This window comes from Notechis scutatus, chromosome 5, assembly GCF_049901735.1.
Source record: "Notechis scutatus isolate UNSWTSFEM ecotype Mainland chromosome 5, rNotScu1.2, whole genome shotgun sequence".
Lineage (NCBI taxonomy): Eukaryota > Metazoa > Chordata > Lepidosauria > Squamata > Elapidae > Notechis > Notechis scutatus.
The window spans coordinates 71846362-71868694 of record NC_142013.1 but is presented as its reverse complement, the minus strand read 5'-3'; the positions used below and the strand labels follow the sequence as shown (position 1 = coordinate 71868694).

At 39.8% G+C, this 22333-nt stretch overlaps 1 protein-coding gene across 4 annotated transcripts in view; it reads left to right on the top strand.

Annotated features, from left to right (window-relative positions):
- GLRA2 (glycine receptor alpha 2) overlaps window positions 1-22333 on the top strand; it is a 159439-nt gene that overhangs the window by 3981 nt on the left and 133125 nt on the right. The window contains exon 3 of one of the 4 annotated variants that reach the window (XM_087967005.1): window positions 14442-14474. The exons of the other annotated variants lie outside the window; for them this stretch is intronic. Coding sequence (XP_087823131.1) covers window positions 14442-14474 — 33 coding nt within the window. The remainder of the gene's footprint in view (window positions 1-14441; window positions 14475-22333) is intronic. 4 annotated transcript variants of the gene reach the window in all.

Genomic DNA, 22333 nt, shown 5'->3' with positions numbered 1-22333 from the left:
ATTGTTGCTCTGAACAAACTATTTCAATCATAATCGCATAACTCTCACATTTGGTCTTCTAGAAAAAATGTATGTCATTCTTTGCAAACTTCTAATAAAAGTAGTACAAACAGGTTAATTACTACTGATATATAGCAACCACTCAAGAGTTATAAGAAAGGCAGGAAATAGAATGCCTCTTCTAAGAAACATTCAAACAAATTCAAATGTTACAGTTCTAATAATTGTTGCACCAAATGTCAGAGCACTTTATAACCTGGAAAGCAAGGTTCACACAAATTCAGTATAGACATATTTGTTACAATAATCAATGGGGATTGTATACAGAAAATTAGAAACTAGATATGTGCAACTTCAATTATCAGTGAGTATGTTAACATGGGCCTTCTTAGTGCATTTGATCTTTTCAACTGAGTTTTGGTTTTATAGGTAGGATGCTAGATATTTATTTGATATTTTAAATGTTCCAGCTATTTTCAATCTGCAAAATTTTCACAATACCCACTTTAATTCCCAAGTCAGAGAATTCCATCACACAGTCTGGATTATATATCACAGTAAGCCAAGAGTTGGTTTGCTTCTTTATTGCTTACTTGCTGTATGAACTCAGCTATTGTACTTTGTAAACCATGATTTATGGTTTAGTGGTTTGTGTGAACTAAGCCAATGATGACATAATGTGATGTGTGGACCACAATAATAGGAACACTCAGTATAAGTGCTTATCTTTCTAATTTAAATCCTTTATTAATTTTTACGAGACTAAGCACACCTATTAAATTTTCTGAAAGATGGAGTCATTTATCAAACTCCTGGCTAGTGCAGTTCAGCTAGCCTAATGGAGATTTTTTTCTCTTCACTAGAGCTATCTATATATCCTCAAAAATCTGTTCTGGAAAAATGAGGAAAAGTTTAAGGATATGAAGATTACTTTAGGAGGGATATCACTCACTCTTATACAATTTTTATTGATGGAAGCATATGACTAAATTTCATACAATATTTTAATTATATTGAAGTCTTTATAGACAAGACTGTTCAAGCTTTTGAATAGAGTTTGCACATAACTCATTATTCTATGGTTTAAAAGTTTCCTTGTAAACTCCAAAGCATCCTCCCACATTACTCAAATTGATATAGAACAGCCCCCTTCCTTTCTTGAAGCTTGCAAAAGCTGCCTAACATAACAGCTGGAAAGCAAGTAATTGTAAAAAAAAAAACTAATTTTGGAATTGTGGGACTATGACTGTGATTCAAATATATCTCATTCATTGAACTCATGTAGCTTTTCAAACTGCCATGTGCAAATAACTTTCAATAGAATATATACAAGGGTACATTAGGAGTGATAATGCTTGCTTAGTTGTTCATGTGGGAGTGACATATCACAATAAATTGTTTTGGTTGCATTTACCAAAACCCTGAACATTTTAAACAAGAACAGTGGCTTTAAAACAAGGGACTAAAATTAATCAGATATAATTAGATTTTAGTTGGGCAAATAATCATTAAGAACAAGAAACTCTTTTTCTTAATGTTAATATACTAGTGTCTCTTTCCCATCACTAATTATTAAATAAAGACCAGCTAGCTGAATGCTGAATCAGATCTGATTCTTTTTAACTGTAACCACAAACACCCTCCATTATGACCAAACCCAGGTAACAATCCACAAATCTACAAAAAAAATATTTCAGTGATAAAGTTGATATTATCTACCAGACCTCCAGTGTCTCTCTATCTTGCCAAGCATAGTTGCCTTTTCTACACTTAAAACCATTTACAACAGATGCCCAAAATATGTAAATTTCTGCTTGTCGATTATGGTTTCAGGGAAACAGCCTTTATTTCACTGAGGACCAATTGATTAAGTTCTTGCAATCACGATAATCTTAAAGTACCATCTCCATCTCCATAACTTAAAGCAACCTATCTTCCAGAACCTACAAGGGAGGGAAATGTGCCACTGCAAAGTAAACTCTGCCGCTTACATATCTGCATCATGGTGCTTCAGCCACTTTTATCATCATTTTGACAAAAATCATCAGATCCTGTAGGCACCTCTGCTATCGTCTTTGCCACTGGTAAAACCATTAGTTTCAGTATTTGGATCTTTGCTAGAAATAAGTTTGTCATTGCCTGAATTTGGAAGATTAATATACTTTTCATTTCTCAAATACTCAGACTGTCATGTTCTATTCCTGGGATCAAAGGAAGAAAGGGAATATTTAGCATATTTTCTACTGTGTCAAGTAAGAATTCATGAAGCACTTTGAATGACAGCAGCTTTCTTTTAGTATATAACTTTAATCATATTTTCAGGTTTCATTTTTGTTTTATCTAAAGTACTCTTTATATCTTCTTTATTTTCAGTTAGCAGAACAATGTCATTTATATATTTCAAATGGCCAGTACATCAGTCCACAGCTGCCGGCAGATTCCAGCTGCCACTTTTATATTAGAGTTGTTTTATATACAGATGCTGACAATATGCATCTATATATCTCACTCCTCGCTTCTATCAACTACTATTTCTTCAAATGCAGTTCTTACAGGGAATTCTTGTTCATTATAAAGTTTCCTCAAAATAATAATCAGTAGTTCAGATTCATTCTACCATAAAATGCTCCACATTCCACTGAAATCTACAAAATCAAAGTAATTTTATACTTCATAAAACAAAGGTAAAGTTTTCATTATTAAATTATCTTGTGTTTTCTCTTATTTGTTTGTTTCTATCTGATTTCTTGTCCTGTTGTCTTTTCTGGAAACTTTAGTGTTTCTCTTTCTGTTTATGGCTCTATTCCCCTTGGGAATATATAACCAAACATTCTGCATGTGTACTTAGTGCAATAATTCACGAATATGAAAATGTTCTAACATGTTCTTTGATCAATACATAAACAAAGCATGTTTGTACATTCTTTTTCCATATTTGTTCACAACAATTTGCACACAACAGCATTAGACAGTTCTATGGATATTTCATTTGCACCTGGTAGTCTTCTATTTATTCTGATTTATCGCCTCTCATACCTAACTTTCTGGTGAATTAGATTTCTCTTTTATTCATGTTTTGGTATAAATCCATTTGTAAAGAATTTCATTGTAGCCTTTCAATTCCCCTGTAATCTTATTTGCCTCTATTAGTCTTTTTCCACAATTATTCAAGTTGTTTCTAGTTTATTTTATTTATTAAATGTTTACATTGCCCTTCTCACTGATATAGTGACTCTGGATGGCTTACAGTATTCTTTAGCTAAAAAATGAAAATGAAAAAAGAAATTTAAAAAATGAAAAAACTTTTTCAGCTGTTCTAAAATCCTCTCTCATTTTTTACTTCTTGTTTTTCCTTGTCCTTTTTTGCTTAACAGAAGTTATGTTTAGTAATTACACATGCTTTATTACCCATTCTCTTCTCCATCTTCCAGTTCCTATTACATAGTTGATTCTATTTGTATTTATGTTCTTTGAAGCAGTTAGTGGCAGTGAGTAAAGACTTCTCTTAACTGTATAAACCTATTTTCTGCATTATTGCATTCTCCTTGTCCAGCATCTTCAAATCTGGTATTCCTGTCACTTATTTCTACTCATATTACCAAAACAATAATGGAACATATTGAAGAATTCTATGACAAATTAGAAGATATGATAAATGCAACTTCTATTGCATTTAGAACAAGTAGCAACAAGTGACAGAAATACTAAAGTTGGAGAAATACAGAAACTAGAAGTTGTTGGATTAGTAAAATACAATAATGCACAAAATAGGTTTATAAAGTTAAACTTTATCAGCAAGAGTGTGTCCGTTAGTAGCTTATGCCAAAGATAGGATCATAGGAGCTTCTACCTCTGAAATGATGAAGACCAAATCTATCATAGCTTAGCAGAAAAGAGTACTTTTGACAGCTTTCTAAAATTCTATATTGTTCCATGTATTTTGAGATTTTGAAGTGACTAAATATGAAAATTATTAGAAATAAAAAGAAGAAATATAAAGTCAGTTTATTGTTCAAGGTTAAAATAAATGTATTGTTATCTCTAATAACCCTTAATCAACTTTTGCTGGTATAGGACTCAAATGATGAGGTATTATGGATCAGTTTATTGATAAGCGATGAGGTAGGCAAAGAAGAGATCATTTGCTATATGTTAAGATTAAATGATAAGTTACTAAAATTGTTGATATTATTTGTGATCTATGGGGAAGTCACTTCTTCCTACCTGATTACCATGATTGCAGGAAATACGACTTCAGCAACAGAGTGGTCAATGTCTGGAATACTCTACCTGACTGTGGTTTCTTCCCCAAACCCCAAAAACTTTAACCTTAGACTACTATTGACCTCACCCCTTTCCTAAGAGGTCTGTAGGGGGCGTGCATAAGCACACCAACGTGCCTACCATCCCTGTCCTATTGTTTCTTTCTTTTTTCTTATTCATATCCATTTCATGTATTCATAACCATGTTTATACTTATACCTGTTATCTAATAATTGCTTGACAAAATAAATAAATAAATAAATAAATAAATAAATAAATAAATAAATAAAATATGTGTTTTTCAGAAAATAAGACCAAGTCTTATTTTCTTTTAGACTTGAAAATAAGCACTTGGGCTTATTTTTGAGGCGGTCTTACCTTTTTTTAGGTGCAGCAGGCCAGACTCAGTGAGCTGGACGCATTGTGGATGCACTGTTGGCTGCATTCCGAACCTTCAGCTTTTTGGCGAATGGGAGGAAAATGGGGAGGGGCAATTTTCTTGCCTGTTATCCTCCCCTCAGTCTGTGCTGAGCTTGAGGAATAGATGACAGGCAGGAAAATCCCCCCTCCCCATTTTCCTCCCGTTCACCAAAAAGCCTCCTGTGAGCCTCCCTGAAAGAGGGAAAAAGGAAACCAGCTGGTTGTGGAGCTGCCGGCTTCGGGAAAGCAGCCCAACAAGCAGAAGTGCTGTGCCCAGAAAGAGAAGGGCAAACGTGGTGTTAATGCTGCCCCAAGGGGCCAATGGGCTGCAGCTGCAGCCGGACAGTTGCTCCCCCCAAGCCCATGCTACCACTCATGCTGGCCACACCTATCCCCCGGGCTTATTTTTGGGCAAGGGTAATATTAGGCCCAGCCCTCCCCCCCCAAAAAAACGGTTGGGCTTATTATTGGGGTAGGTCGTGTTTTTGGAGAAACACTATATATTTTTCTTTATTATATTCTTATTTTTTCTTTCTTTTCTATTTTTCCTTTCCATTTTTGTCATGTTTTGCTTTCTTTTATGGATTTTTGTACTTTTACTTCTTTTTAAAAAAATGTATTACTTTTATTGCGATTGTAATCTTTAATAAAATTACTGTTAAAATGAATTTTTGCTTCCAGATCTGCTAGCTTCCAGTCCAATTAATAATTCATATAAACATGTATAGAACTAGGAACTAGTACGAGCTATTATCAATGAGATAACTTGAATCTCATTGATAATGGCTCCCATTAGTTCCCAGCACAATACTTGTTTTCTCAAAGATAATCTCTGTAAATTCAGTACACTAGGTAAGTATGCTTTTATGGCAGCAATCTTAAAGTATTGTATGTTTTTTAGCAGCTTTTAGAAGCTTCTTCCCATTTATAGCCTGGCCAAATATTTCTTATATTTCAATCTCTTCTATTCTCTAGAATAAATATATCTCAGTAACTGCTGTTTGGAAAGTTTTATTGATGGTAAAAAGAGCATTGTGTTTTGAAGTATTTTATTTGTAAGCTAAATGAAATCCAAGTGTTTCTGCAATAAATAGGAGTGCCATGAAATTCCAAGAAACCTGGAATTTCTTGATTAATAAATTGTTCTAAAGATGAAATGTCTTAAATCATCTGCAGCATGCCATTATAAATTAATGTTATAAAATATTAAATATAAACATTTTATATGGAATCCTTTGTGCTCTCTGAGCTTGGTTGTTTTCTTGCAGACGTTTTGTTACCTGACTTCTGCAGTACTGAAGATGTTACCTTGTTGAGTAACAAAATATATGCAAGCAAATAACTAAGTTCAAAGAACCCCCAAAAGTTCACAGTTTAACCCTGGGCTTATGCATATTCTTTTCTATTGATAATTATTGTATTTACTTGTTTATTTACTATATTTCTATCATTCCATTGCTAAAATTCCAAAGGAGATTTTTGATCTTAAACTACTGAAATCCTGAATAGTGGAAATTGCAAATATTTGTTTTGGGGAAATGTTCCTAATATTAAAAGAATTCTTAGAACAAGGATGGTTATGTAATTCCTCTAGATGTTTTATGGTTAGAGCTAAGCACATAACATTCCCAGCAAGTAAAGCTAATGAACTTGTCGCCAATATCTGGAAGACAGTAAATTTTCAACCCCCAACTGTGAGATACTTCAATTCACAAGGAAAAAAAAAAGAATATTCATTGCTGTAGCAACAGTTATCAAAAAAATCAACAAATGTACATTAAACTTAGAACACTCTTTTCAGTCTTCGTCTTTGTTAAAGAAAAAACCACAGTGTAACCTGTGCTAAGATTGATACTGGCTTATTAGGTATATTGCAAACTGGAAGGCAAATACTGTTTAATATATACCCATTCATTTCTACTGAATCAGGATGCTATACTTATATTAAGAATTGATAACAGTGCATCAATGTGCTACTGATAAATGCTTTGCCACTATATTAATGTTTGCTATGTATCTGTAATAATGCAGCTGAAGTAATACAAGGTAGCTTGTGCCCTCTGTGCAAAGTTTTTTTGTGGTTCTTTTTATGCTGGTTGATTAATGCATACGTGTTCACCCTGGTATTAGAGAAGTTATTACAAAATATCAGGAGTTGATTGTATGATAAAGATGATGGACTTTGTGATAATGTGATACCTTAGATAGAAGGCCAGGTTGAAGACTCAAGAATACAAACTAGCATTAAAAGGAAATGCCTAGATATAACACTATGTTCTGTGTTCTTTAAGAAGATCATCTTTTTTTCCTGAAGACTTGCCCAAAGGCTTGAGTTTGCATGGTAGTCAGAAATATAATAAAAGGAGCTCTCCTTATATCTGTATTGCAACTTTGGGGAAGGTCCATCGTTCAGTATAAACATACCTGTCTAAAATCTGACAGAGCTGTCAATATCAGCATTTGTTGAGTTGAACTGACAGATGATTAGAAAGCAGCTCTGTATATATTCTGTCCCAGATGCAGTTTCTGCTTCCCATGCAGTTCTTTAATGGACAAAACATGAGTCAGTTAGCAGAACAAATTTCATGTTTTTGTCTCCTAGATCAGCCATTAAACAATATTTTACAAGAGAGTACAGTAAGGCTTATTCTATTTAGATTATTGTCAGATTTATTGTAAGGACCAGGTAGCAGATTTAGGGATGATTCAGATAAATTCAGCAAACACCTAAATTTTAGATCACAGTGAAATGTTTTGCTTAATTTTATTTATATCCTACATGTATTTTTACAACTCAAGATATTGTCCAAAATGCTCCCTCTTATAATGGTAATTGTACGAGGTAGCAGGGCTGAAAGTCATCCAGTACCTACTTGAACTGACAGTCGATTAGTTTTTACTCCAGCACGGTTTCTGCCTAACCATTCCTCTAAACTGCTTACACGGTTGTTCCTGGTTTCATGTAAATTCAGGAAACATGAATTTGATACATTTTCACAAACATTGTGATAGAGTAAAATGTTCATCTACTGTATCAGGGACAAAACTTGACTAGGTAAATTTTTGTGGACATGCTATCTATCTATGGAATAGCCATCCTCAGAAGTTGCGGGAGCACCATCACTTGAGACTTTCAAGAAGAGATTGGACTGCCATTTGTCAGAATGGTGTAGGGTCTCCCGCTTGGGTGGGGGGTTGGATTAGATGACCTATAAGGTCCCTTCCAACTTTGATTATATGTTATCTGTTTATCTGTTAAAATGGTTTGATCCTGGGACAATTGTACCATGTCAATATTCATACAGCAGTACTCATATTGCTCCTGAGTACATTTGTAATTAAACAGCACTATTAGTTTTTCTCTGTGCAGCTATTGACACCTCCCCTGGATATTTTGCATAAATGAGGTTGTCCTATATATAGTCTCATCCCTGCAGATGCCATAGTGACAGGGCTGTTGTTTCATGTTCCAGTATGCCTCAGGTTGGTCCTTCTGATGAAGATATGTTGCCTGAAACTTCCTCATGACTTATTATTAGTGAGCTACAATTTGGGCACCAAGGATCATAGTTATAAAAAAGAATGTCTGATTATAATTCATGCGTTGACATAATGTTATTCCCATTCTGGACCAATGAATTTAAAACTGGATAATGCACATATTGGACTAGGTAATTTATTTATAATTTACCAATTGTTATATTCAGTGCATTCAGAAAGTATTCAGACCCCCTTCACTTTTGCTACGCTGCAACCTGAAATGAAAGGGGGTCTGAACACTTTCTGAATGCACTATGTAATGATTTATGTACTTTATCTTCTGACAGAGTTTTTTCTCCCTGCACTTAAGCCTACTTGCTTAGAAATTGGAAAGTTTTGCATGGAAAGAATGAATTATATAAGCTATTCAGTAATAAAAATAAAAAGAAAGCATTAAATATATTATCAAGTAAATAATAGCATGGAAGTAAAAAGAATTGTTGAATGGAAAAAAAGCCATTTAATGGGCCATGAAAGGAGGTGTGCAAAGCAATTGGTGATAACAGAGACACCATTTCAATTTTTCTATTGTTTTAGCTACAGCTCTATGCTTTGAAAAAGGTTCCGTGCTGCTCTTGGATGGTTGCTCCTTCCTATTTTATTAAGGAAGAAAAATATACTGTCTGATGGTGGACAATATAATAGTGAGGACTTAAGGGGAATCTTATCTCTGATATAAGCCTTTGTATGTTTAATTAGTTTTTAATCAAGTTTTTTATACCTTAATTGTGCCATTTGTTTTGTGCGTTGCTGAGAAAAACTGTAATGAATCTATGTAAATTTTAAAAAGTACATAAAAACAAAGTGCAATTGTCTGGGCACCAAAATCATGCTGAACTAATTTACTGTGATCTATTCAGGTCAAAAAAGTCAAGATGGCAACTGCAATCTCACAATTAACTCCCATATTTACTGTTTTTAACCTCTCTCCCCATGTTCTTGTGGTATTACTGTGGCTACTTCACGCCCCTGCTATTTTGCTAACTCTTAAAAAAAAAAAATCTGATTAAGAGAGATCCCTAGTGTATTATTTAAATCCTCAAATGCTCCCATCACAATTTTTTAAAATTCTGGCGATGCCTGAATAAGTGAATCAATGAGATTATTTACATTGCACTTATAATATACTTTGTAAAGATTAGTGTTTTAAAATATATACGCACACATCCAGCCCAATGAAATTCTCCTCTGCATTAACTAAAATCCATTCCCCACATGAAGAAAAACTTATTGTTTATATACTAATGCAGCTCGCCAGAAAAAAAAGAAATGACAGTCCTAATTCGCCAACATAAACAAGGCTGAGGACATTCAAATACATACTTTTAAGAGCTTTTTGCTTGGATGAATGAATCTGTCACTTCTTTTTTCTCTCACACAAATGGTTTCTAGCCAAGAAAAACATACCAAACATGATGTTCACCTTTCTCTGGTGGTATCAATCATTGGGAGCTCATCCCTCAACATAGCCCAGTCTCCTACTTTCAGAATTGCTATCTACTCTTTTAACACTGGAGCACCCTCTTACTTTTAAAAATATATTTTATGATAGAAACAAAATATATTTGAAGCAAAGCTCCAATGACAATTAGCTTTCTCATATTTTTTATTCTGCACAGGAGTATAATAAGGAGCTGTAGCTATGAGAACACAATATGAAGTCACAGGGAATATGTAGTCCTCAAAGTTTTGACCCAAATAGCTGCAAAGTTGGTTCCAAATCATGCGGTTTTTAAAATAATTATGGAATAAAAATATTAATTGTAATTTATATTTAATTTAAATATAAAACTAAGCCAGAATTTGTTTCCCCCCTGATCCTACTTATTTCTTTAGCCCAGGTCTGAGTTCTTACAAAGATCAAATGTAATTCAAAATATTTTCATCCCACAAATGTGGTATACCTCTGGCATATTGGCCCTGATCTGGTGCTAACAGCATAAGACAAAATTGAATCTTGATATCAAAAAGAATGGATCTTTCTGAAAATATTCTGATTCTTGTTTTTATCTTATAAAAAATGCTGAAAGCATCCTGCTATTTAGAATATAGGTATTATTCTTTGGGAGCTTGAAAAACTGAATTCATATTTTGATTCTTCCTGCAGAGAAGGCAGAAAATCTGAAGGATGATGCTTCCCAAAGATATAATTGAATTATAGTGTCATCCAGTGGTGTTAGTTTGAAGGGTAAGTTATGCTGACATCTATAGAAACTGAATATAGATCTCAGGCTTATAGTCCATCTCAGAAAGTGGAATTAATAGAAGAGCACAAGAAAAAACATTTTAGAGAGTATCTAAAGTATTAATTGTCATAACTCAAGCTTAATTGACTGCAATATTTTTATTCCTTTTGTGGATCATACATATTTTTGTTAACTTATTTTTAAAAGTTTATATTCATATTTTGCCCTACCTGAATAAGACTCAAGAGCAGTGGTACAATAAGCCATAATTAAACCAACTTAAACTAAATGCTAACATTCATTTAAAAAAAACTCTGCATGGTAGACAGGCATAGATATTAGAAAATAGTTATTCTGTTATGTGAAAAATTCTCATTTGCTACAATATTGTGTAACATTTGGAATATTGTGCAAAAAAATATTTCCAACATTATGTCTAGTCTCGTTCCTTTTCCTCTCATTCCTTTTCCTCCGTGGTCACGTTCCTTTTCCTCAGCTAGTGATCCTCATTGCAACTGTTTTTCTTATGTGTCATAATATAATGTTAAAAACATGCTTTGCATTTTGAATCCACTTCGGGCTTCTCCCAGGGATTGTGCTTCCCTTGTTTATTGACCTCTCAGAAAACGTTGACTTACTCATTTATAGTAGAATTATAGTAAGGGTGTTTTGCTTGGTTCTTTTTAACAATCTAAAAGCAGAATTGCAAAAAAAAAATCATCTAATTAGGATATATAGAAATGTGTGTGTGTGTTTGTTTGTGTGTATGTGTGTGTGTGTGTGTGTGTATGCAGGTCTTGGCATATTCAGATATTTTCCCATGTAAGATTGAGAGTATCTTGGTGATGTTTCAATGAGGTCCCACTCGCCATCTTCAGGCTGGTGCTTTCAGCTTCGTTCTTGTGTGAGCAAAGCGTGATCAGAGCTGCTGTCTCTCTATAAATACTGGTGGGGAGGTGTGGTGTGCTGGCTCTGTTGTAAGCGGGTTGTGTTGTTATTTCTTGATTGGTTGATGGAGTTGATGTTTGCAGATTGGTTGGCTTTTTCGTAAGAACCTGTGTGGCGGAGGTGCTGGCCGTATTATAGAGAGATGGCAGCTCCGATCACGCTTTGCTTGCACAAGCATGAAGCCGAAAGTACCAGCTTGAAGATGGCGAGTGGGACCTCGTCAAAACATCGCCAAGATACTCTCAATCTTTCACTGGAAAAGACCTGAATACGCCAAGACCTGCATACCTGTACCCGTGAAAATCTACGAATATATATATATATATATATATATATATATATATATATATATATATATATATATATATATATATATATATGTTTTCTTAAGTTTTCGCGGGTACTTACATGTATGGTGTTCGGCTTGGTTCGGGTATTTTCCCACGTCATTGTAGTTGTTCTTTTAAAGTTGTAGCAACGTTTCAGCAGAATCTCATCTGCCATCATCAGGCTTCTGTATTGTGTCCGTCTGTGAGTCAGACTTTTACAGTGGTTTCAGATTTGAATTTGGGGCAGCCTATTGCTGTGCCAGAATGGTTTTTTCTTCATCCTGATTGGTTGGGAGTCTTGGTCTGTGTTTATTGGTCTCGGAGTTTGCTGTGTTCTGCTTGATTGGTGTCTCTAATATCTTCTGTCTGTTTTTTGGCTCTTTTTGTATCTTGATTGGCTGGCAGCATTGTGTTGCTTTATTGGAGGCCTTTAGTGCAGCTTGGCTTCGGGTAAATGGACGGCTATCATTAGTTAGGAAGCTGGGTTTCATCTGGGTGCCTGGTTGGGATGTGTTTGAGCTGGAGGTATCAGGGGGATCTGTTTGTGCCCAGGTGTTTGCCTGGCTTGTGGTGTGGAGATTTTTTGTTTGTGAGTGCAGGCTTCCAAATGATTGACAGCCTGGTGGAATCATCTCTTCTATTCATGCTTTCTGGTCTTTTTTCAATCTCTATGGCTTCTCTGATGATTCTGTGATTAGGGTTTTCTATAGTGGCCAGGGTTTTGGTGCCATTGAAGTTGATGCTATGACCTGTGGCTTCCATGTGTTGGACTAGTGAGGAAGTGTGTTCCAGCTTTTTGACTGCATTTTTGTGTTCATCCAGGCGGGTGCTTATTCTTCTATTGGTCTGTCCAATGTATGTGGCCGGGCATGATGCACAGGGGACTTCGTATATGCCTTGGTTTTCCAGGTCAATTTTATCTTTGGGGTTGCTAAGGATGGCTGCTATTTTTCTGTCTGTTTTGAAGGCAGTCCTGATGTGATGTCTGTGTAGCACCACTACAAAACCTAGCTAAACACCTAGCAAAAGAGCTACAGCCCCATGCTGAAACAGCAGCTTCTCATGTAAAAAACTCATACCACTTCTTGGAAATGATCAAAGATCTACACGTGGAGCAAGAAGATCTGCTTGTAAGTTTTGACGTGGTTTCACTATTCACTCAAGTCCCGATAAAAGAGACCCTTGAAATCATCAAAAATAAAAACCAACCAGCTAAACACCTCATGGAACTAACAGAACACTGCTTAACCAACACATATTTCATATACAAAGGACAAAGATACAAACAAATAGAAGGAGCTCCCATGGGATCACCACTGTCACCTGTCATTGCAAACCTGTTCATGGAAGAATTCGAATCCAGAGCCCTGGCCAATGCCATCCTCAAACCCAAACTATGGTTAAGATACATCGATGACACATTCGTGATTTGGCCCCATGGACAAGAAAACCTAAACAATTTCCTAACACACCTAAACAGCGCACACCCCAAAATCAAGTTCACCATGGAAACAGAAACAAACAAACAACTACCATTCCTAGATGTACTAATCTACAAAAAAACAGATGGCACACTAGGACACACCATATACCAGAAGAAAACCCACACCAACCGCTACCTCAACGCCCAATCCCACCACCACCCAGCACAGATAAACTCCGTGGCTAAAACACTAATTACCAGAACCAAACGCCTGGCAGACAAGACACACATTAAGACTGAACTATGCACCCTGACTAAAGTACTGACAGCCAACGGCTTCCACAAAAGCAAAATCACCAGCTTGATCCACAAAAACACACTGAAACATAATAGAGACCCTGTCGTGTCCGGCGCAGGAAGGAAGCTCGGAGTCAGTGACAAAGTTCAGCTCTTTATTGTGCTCCAGTACATGCTTGGGGAAAAGAAGGAAAAACCCCGGCTTTTATTTCCAAGCCGCGGCGCCATGCCAATGACATTGTTTGAATCTCCCGCTCTTGGCTTGACCAATAGCGGGGAGATTCTAACGAACCAATCAGGGCGGCTTGCCCAACCAATCCGGTTGCCGCGCTTTGTGTCTCGCAGCGCGGGGTTTGCAAGTATGTTAATTCTTTGTACAGAACACCCCTCCCCTCTTGGTTCGTTCCTACGCAACGTAGTCCCGTAAGTAGGCGGGCTCCGTACTTGTCTACTGGACCTGCGCAGGTCAGTTGTTTCCTGGTTCCCGGCCTGTTCGGTCGGGGTTTTTGTTGCTCTCAGTCTATTTGATGGAATCGTCTGGAGTGTGGGCCTGCTGCTGCAGCTCCCTCCCGGTCTACCCGGGTTGGTCGAGCTGCGGCTTTTGCCGCTCCCGCTTGGTCTTTCCGGGCTGGTCGAGCTGGCTTGGCTGCTTTTCCTTGGTGCGGCTTCGAGTTGGCTGATATCTGGTGAGTATAGTTGGTTGTGTTCTATTCTTTCTTGGTCCCCTGTATTTTCCCTCCCCCCTTGGTTAATGTTAATGGGGTTGTCTGTGTTTGCTTGCGTGTCGGTTGTGTTTTTTATTCGAGATCTTAACTGATCTATGTGGCGTTTCCATGCTTGTCCGTCCGTTGTTTGTAGTCTGTATGAATGGGGACCTGTTATTTGGGTTATAGTTGCCGGTACCCATAGTGGGTCTCCGGTAAGGTTTTTTGCGTAGACTGCATCGCCTGGTTTAAATGCCCGGTGTTTGCTTGATGAGTCCGGGGGCTTCTCCGGGTTGTATGTGGGGTGCAGTCTGTCAAGTGGGGACCTTAGTTTCCTCCCCATCAGTAATTCTGCCGGGCTTTTGTTTGTTGTCGTGTTAGGGGTTATATGTTGTATTAGAAGCAGTTTATTTATTTTTTCCTGTATATTCCCGTGCTCGATTTTCTGGATGGTTTTCTTTGTGAATTGGACCATCCGTTCCGCCCTACCGTTGGCCGCCGGATGAGCCGTCGCTGTCAAGGCGTGTCGTATGCCCTTTTCTGCTAGGAATTTTTCGAATTCCAGCGAGGTGAATTGGGGCCCGTTGTCCGACACGACGACATCCGGAAGGCCGTGGGTCGCGAACAGTTTATTTAGTACCCTGGTGACGGCTTCAGTTGTGGTGGTTTTCATGTCGCTTACCTCCAGCCAATTGGAGTAAGCGTCCACCGTGATGAGGAATGTGTGCCCCCTTGTGGGACCGGCAAAGTCTATATGTACTCTAGACCATGGTCCCCTGGGGGTCTCCCATTCTAATATTGGCGCGGCAGGGGGATTTGGTCTGGTTTCTTGGCAGCGTGAACACCTGGCCACCCACCCTTCAATTTCTTTGTCTATGCCTGGCCACCACGTAACTTCTGGCCAAGGCTTTTGTTCGTACGATGCCTGGGTGCCCGTCATGCAGAAGTTTTAACACTTTCCTTTGCAACTTCTCTGGTACGACCACCCTGTCCCCCCATAACAAACAACCTTTCTGTAGAGATAGTTCGGTTTGTCTGTTTCTGAAGGGTTTGAATGATTCGTCGTTGTCTTTTTCCGGCCACCCTTTCTCTACCCAGTGCAATACCTGCGCCAGACGTTTGTCTTTATTTGTTTCTCGGGCAATGTCTGACGCGGTTATGGGCAGATCGGGTAGCGCCTCTATGCTGAGGGTGGTCGTCGTGGGTGCTGGGTCGTCATCGAGGTCGGGTAATGGTGAACGGCTTAGCGCGTCTGCATGGGTGATTGTCTTACCGGGGCGGTGTATGAGCCGGTAGTCGTAAGCGGCGAGGAATTCGGACCACCTTGTCATCCTGGGGGATATGATGTTCGGTGTGGCCCTGTTTCCGCCAGGATTCCTAGCAACGGTTTGTGATCTGTGATAATTGTGAATCGACGGCCGTAAAGATACTCGTGGAATTTCTTTACGGCTGCGACGATGGCAAGGGCTTCCTTGTCTAGTTGGCTGTAGTTTCTTTCTGGCTTGCTAAGTGTTCTTGAGAAAAATGCAATGGGTGCTTCTTTTCCGTCCGTTAGGGTATGGCTGAGGACGGCACCGACGCCTAAAAGGTGAGGCGTCGCATGTGACGGTAAGGGGTAGAGTCTCATTGTATTGTATGAGGACGGCGTCCGAGGTTAGCAGGTCTTTTGTTTTCCTGAATGCGGTTTCCTCACGCGTCCCCCAGGACCATTTTGATGTTTTATCCAGTAGCCTATGCAAAGGCTCCGCCGCGGTTGCCTTTTGGGGTAAGAACACGTTATAAAAATTGAGTAGTCCCAGAAATGCCTGTAACTCTGTCTTGTTTTTGGGGGTCGGGGCTTCCTTGATGGCTTTTACTTTGTCCCTGGTCGGGTGGATGCCATGTCGGTCTAGGAGGTATCCCAGAAACTCGACTTTCTCTGTGTAAAGTTGGCATTTTTCTCTTTTCACTTTTAAACCGGCCCCTTTGAATTTCTCTAGTACTTCCCTTAGGCGACCCTCTAGTTCTTCCCGGTTGGTTGCTGATACTAGTACGTCATCGAAGTAAGGGACCACCCCTTTTATTCCTTGTAGGAGTCTCTCCATGAGGCTTTGAAAAATCCCCGGGGCCACGCTGACTCCAAACTGGAGTCGGTTACAACGAAACGCCCCCCGGTGGGTAACAATAGTCTGTGCTTCGGCGGTTTCGTCATCGACCGGCAGCTGCTGATAGGCTTGTGCCAGGTCGAGCCAAAGACTTTACCGCCCCCCAGTGAGTGAAGTAGATGTTGCACGACTGGGACGGGGTATGCGCTTTGTTGCAGGGCGCAGTTGAGGGTGGCCTTATAGTCCCCACAAATCCTTATTGACCCGTCTGGCTTAACTGGGGTGACTATTGGGGTCTCCCACCGGGCGTGATCAATTGGCTGCAGAACCCCCTGTTTGACGAGCTTGTCTAGCTGCTCGTCTATCTTCCCCCGAAGCGCGAAAGGCACCCGCCTCGGCTTTAGGCGGATGGGGTTGACGTTTGGGTCTAAACTGAAAGAGATAGGGGGTCCCCGGTACTTGCCTAAGGTGCCGTCGAATACTTCCTGGAAGTCCTTAGCCAGCTGCTGTTCCCAGTCGGTTTCCTCAGTGCGGTTTATCCCGGTGACCCCGATGCCCAATGGTGCGAACCATTGGAGTCCCAGGAGGCTTGGTCGGTTCCGGTCCACTATTGTGATGGGAAGTTTTGCGGTGCGGTCCTTGAAGGCTACATTGAACTGTCCGGTCCCGATGACGGGGATGCGGTTCCCTTGGTAGTCTTTGACTATCAATCTTTGGTTCTCTAGTTCAGCCTTGTGGAGATTTGGTACTAGTCGCTTGATTTCTTCCCAGGCGATCATGGAGAGGTAGGACCCGGAGTCCACCTCCATGCGGCAAAGCTCGCCCTCGATGCTTACTTCCACGTAGACCTTACGGGCATCGTTGGTCTCGGCGTGGCCAATTGTGAGTGTCTGGTGGGTTTCCTCCCTCTGTTGGTCTCCCCCGTTTCGTCGGCCCCGGCTGTCCCTATTCCAACGAGTGTCGGGTTGGTGCTCTCGGTTCCTGGGGGAGGTGTTGTCTCGCTGCCGGTTGCTCGGCTCTCGGCGTCGGGGGCTGTAATTTTTCCGAAGCCGGCAGACTCGGGCGATGTGGCCCCTCTTGTTGCAATTCCGACAGGTCGCGTCGAAAAAACGGCAGTCTGCTCGGTAGTGGTTGCCCCCGCACCCCGCACACTGGGTCCCCGACTTACGACCTCGTTGGTCTCGTCGTGTCTGGAGCCGATGGACGTCTTCTTCTTCTTCTTCGTCTGGGGTGTCCGAGGCGGAGTCCAGGTCGCCGTGGTGTGTGGCGGTTTCTCGGCGGTTAGCCTCGGGGTTGTCGGTGCGGTCCCCGTTCTCCGCTTTCCGTAGTCGAGCTGCCGATTTCTTGGTGGCTTCGGCGGCAGACGCTTCTGCCAGGGCGACATCGAGACTGATGTCCCCCTTTGCCATTAGACGGCTTTTCAGTGCCTGGTCCCGGAGACCTAGGACCACGCGGTCTCGGAGGACGTCGTCTAGTTCATGGAATTCGCACAAACCCCCGAGGTCCCTTAGAGCGGCTATGAAGTCGTTTATGCTCTCGTCCTGCCGCTGATTCCGCCGGTAGAATTCGTCTCGTCGGATGAGGATGGGCACGGTAGGAGCGTAGTGGTTTTTTAGTAATGGCGCAAGGTCGGCCCAGTCCATCGTCTTTACGTCGGCGGGTTTGGCGAGGGCTTTCGCCATTTTGAACACTGCGGGCCCGCAATGTGTCAGGAAAACAGCCCTTTTCTTGTTTCCGTTGGCATCCTTCAAGTTGTTACTCTCGAGGTACATCTGGAAACGGTCAGCGTACGATTCCCAGTCCTCGGTAGTCGGGTTGAATTGTGCGGGCGGAGTGAGGCCGGCCATCGTGTTGGTCTTTGTCTTCCTCCGGACACGTGCTTGGTGGTTCCTTCTTGGATCCCACCTTCGTCGCCAGTGTCGTGTCCGGCGCAGGAAGGAAGCTCGGAGTCAGTGACAAAGTTCAGCTCTTTATTGTGCTCCAGTACATGCTTGGGGAAAAGAAGGAAAAACCCCGGCTTTTATTTCCAAGCCGCGGCGGCCCGCAGCCAATGACATTGTTTCGAATCTCCCGCTCTTGGCTCGACCAATAGCGGGAGATTCTTAACGGACCAATCAGGGCGGCTTGCCCAACCAATCCGGTTGCCGCGCGCTTTAGCCAATCGCAGCGCGGGGTTTGCAAGTATGTTAATTCTTTGTACAGAACAGACCCAGAAGATGAACAGACCTATGGAACAGCTGTCCTGCCCTACATAAGAGGTACTACAGACAAAATTAGTAAGGTACTACACAGACATCACATCAGGACTGCCTTCAAAACAGACAGAAAAATAGCAGCCATCCTTAGCAACCCCAAAGATAAAATTGACCTGGAAAACCAAGGCATATACGAAGTCCCCTGTGCATCATGCCCGGCCACATACATTGGACAGACCAATAGAAGAATAAGCACCCGCCTGGATGAACACAAAAATGCAGTCAAAAAGCTGGAACACACTTCCTCACTAGTCCAACACATGGAAGCCACAGGTCATAGCATCAACTTCAATGGCACCAAAACCCTGGCCACTATAGAAAACCCTAATCACAGAATCATCAGAGAAGCCATAGAGATTGAAAAAAGACCAGAAAGCATGAATAGAAGAGATGATTCCACCAGGCTGTCAATCATTTGGAAGCCTGCACTCACAAACAAAAAAATCTCCACACCACAAGCCAGGCAAACACCTGGGCACAAACAGATCCCCCCTGATACCTCCAGCTCAAACACATCCCAACCAGGCACCCAGATGAAACCCAGCTTCCTAACTAATGATAGCCGTCCATTTACCCGAAGCCAAGCTGCACTAAAGGCCTCCAATAAAGCAACACAATGCTGCCAGCCAATCAAGATACAAAAAGAGCCAAAAAAACAGACAGAAGATATTAGAGACACCAATCAAGCAGAACACAGCAAACTCCGAGACCAATAAACACAGACCAAGACTCCCAACCAATCAGGATGAAGAAAAAACCATTCTGGCACAGCAATAGGCTGCCCCAAATTCAAATCTGAAACCACTGTAAAAGTCTGACTCACAGACGGACACAATACAGAAGCCTGATGATGGCAGATGAGATTCTGCTGAAACGTTGCTACAACTTTAAAAGAACAACTACAATGACGTGGGAAAATACCGAACCAAGCCGAACACCTATATATATATATATATATATATATATATATATATATATATATATATATATATATATATATATATATATATATATATATAGCATTCAACTTGGTTCAGGTATTTTCCACATCATTGTAGTTGTGCTTTAAAGTTGTAGCAATGTTTCGGCAGAACCTCATCTGCCATCATCAGGCTTCTGTACAACTTTAAAAGCACAACTACAATGACGTGGGAAAAATACCCGAACCAAGCTGAATGCCATACATGTAAGTACCCGCGAAAACTTAAGAAAACACACACACACACACACACACACACACACACACACACATATATTCTTAAGTTTTCGTGGGTACTTACATGTATGGTATTCAGCTTTGTTCGGATATTTTCCCACGTCATTATAGTTGTGCTTTTAAAGTTGTAGCAACGTTTCGGCAGAATCTCATCTGCCATCATCAGGCTTCTGTATTGTGTTCATCTGTGAGTCAGACTTTTACAGTTGTTTCAGTTTTAAATTTGAGGCTAGCCTACTGCTGTGCCAGAATGGTTTTTTCTTCATCCTGATTGGTTGGGAGTCTTGGTCTGTGTTTATTGGTCTTGGAGTTTGCTGTGTTCTGCTTGATTGGTGTTTCTAATATCTTCTGTCTGTTTTGTGGCTTTTTTGTGTGTCTTGATTGGCTGGCAACATTGTGTTCCTGTATTGGAGGCTTTTAGTGCCTCTTTTAGAAGCCATAGAGATTGAAAAAAGACCTGAAAGCATGAATAGAAGAGATGATTCCACCAGACTGTCAAATATTTGGAAGCCTGCACTCACAAACAAAAAAATCTCCACACCACTAGCCAGGCAAACACCTGGGCACAAATAGATCCCCCCTGATACCTCCAGCTCAAACACACCCCAACCAGGCACCCAGATGAAACCTAGCTTCCTAACAAATGATAGCCGTCCATTTACTCAGAGCCAAGCTGCACTAAAAGCCTCCAATACAGGAACACAATGTTGCCAGCCAATCAAGACACACAAAAAAGCCACAAAACAGACAGAAGATGTTAGAAACACCAATCAAGCAGAACACAGCAAACTCCAAGACCAATAAACACAGACCAAGACTCCCAACCAATCAGGATGAAGAAAAAACCATTCTGGCACAGCAGTAGGATAGCCCCAAATTTAAAACTGAAACAACTGTAAAAGTCTGACTCACAGACGAACACAATACAGAAGCCTGATGATTGCAGATGAGATTCTGCCGAAACGTTGCTACAACTTTAAAAGCACAACTATAATGATGTGGGAAAATACCCGAACAAAGCTGAATACCACACACACACACACACACACTTGTATGTATATGAGTGTATGTGTATGCATGTGTATATATGCATATATTTATGTGTGTGTGTGTGTTTGTATGAGAGAGTGAGAAAATAGCCTGGGCACCAAGCAAGTAGTCAGGAATTATGGAGATTGTACCAGAAAGAAATAGCTTGAGTGAGCTGAAAATAATGAAGAAAGATCAGAGTAACAAAAAGGGCATTTTACAATAAATTCAAACTTTTTACAATAAAAACAAACATTATACCAATTGTTTGATAAATAGATCAGAATGCTAACAGGTAGTAAAGAAAAGATAAAGCTACTCAACTCCTATTTTGGTTGAGTATTTTCAAACTAAAAAGTAAATATTCCACCAGGAAATTGTAATGAACAGGAGATAATTGAAACTTAATACCAATATAAATATATTCAGGAAATATCCTGCTATTTGAATCAATTTAGATGTATAGGATGAGATTAATTGCATCCTGGGGTACTTAAGGAAGTAGATTATAGTCTAACTGTACTTTTATGTCTGAAAAATCCCAGAAAACAAGTTAAGTGCTACCTTACTGAGGGAATAGTAAAGGTTCTTAGAGTTAGAATTCCTATCTTCAAAAAGAGGGAAAATGAAACCAGAGAATCTGACCGGGAAGATTTTAATGCAGATTATAAAGTGATAGATGTGCAAGCACCTTGAATACAGTGCAGTAATTTCCAGAAATCTATATAAATTAGTAGAAAGAAATATAGGCAAGTTAGTCCTACTCTTATTTTTTTTGTATTTTTTAAATTAAGTAATTTCTTTAACGGACTGTGGAAATACAGTATATCTTGATTCCTGGATAGCATTTGAAAAATATCACATCACTTTATTGGTAAAGCAGTTAAGAATGGCTTGAATGACATGACAATTAAGTAGAAACATAGATGTGTCAAAAATTACACTCAGAGAGTAGGCATTAACAATCTCTCTTCACATTTTAGAAAGACATTAAGCATTAGAATATTTTCCAGAGAACTAGGTCTTCACATCTGAAGTAAGCTAATTTGAATCTCCTTTTTGGTATTGGAAAGGAGTATGAATATAGGTTCTAATATTTTCAGGAACCGATCTCCAATCCAAATTTTAATTAGCAATTAAACAAATGAAACAATTGATTATTTAATTACATTGATAGTGGTGTTTTCTCCTGTACTTGGCAGATGTAGGTTCATTTGCAAACATTATTAAATATGTAATACTATAGCAGTGGGAAGGGCAAAATGATGAAAACAGAACAGTTTGCATTGCTCAATTAGCATTGCTTTGAGAATACAACTGTTTGAATGGAATCACATTGGAAACAATTTGCATTCAGACAAACTGTCAAGCTGCCTCTGATCAATTCTTATGAAAGAAAACCCTTAACTCCATAGAGTCAGAGGATTGTTAAGAATGAACTGAATGCAGCAAAAATCAGGCCAGGTTTGAAGTAAACATGAAACGAAAAAGACAAATAAAAACTTACCCCAGACCCTCCCAATCATGGGTCAGGATGATATTTTGAGAACATCCCCGGTCCAGTGCTCTGCGCTGCCCTTGTGCATCCCATTCCCTTAAAAATGTTAAACAACCCAAGCAGGTGTCATAAAATTGAAGT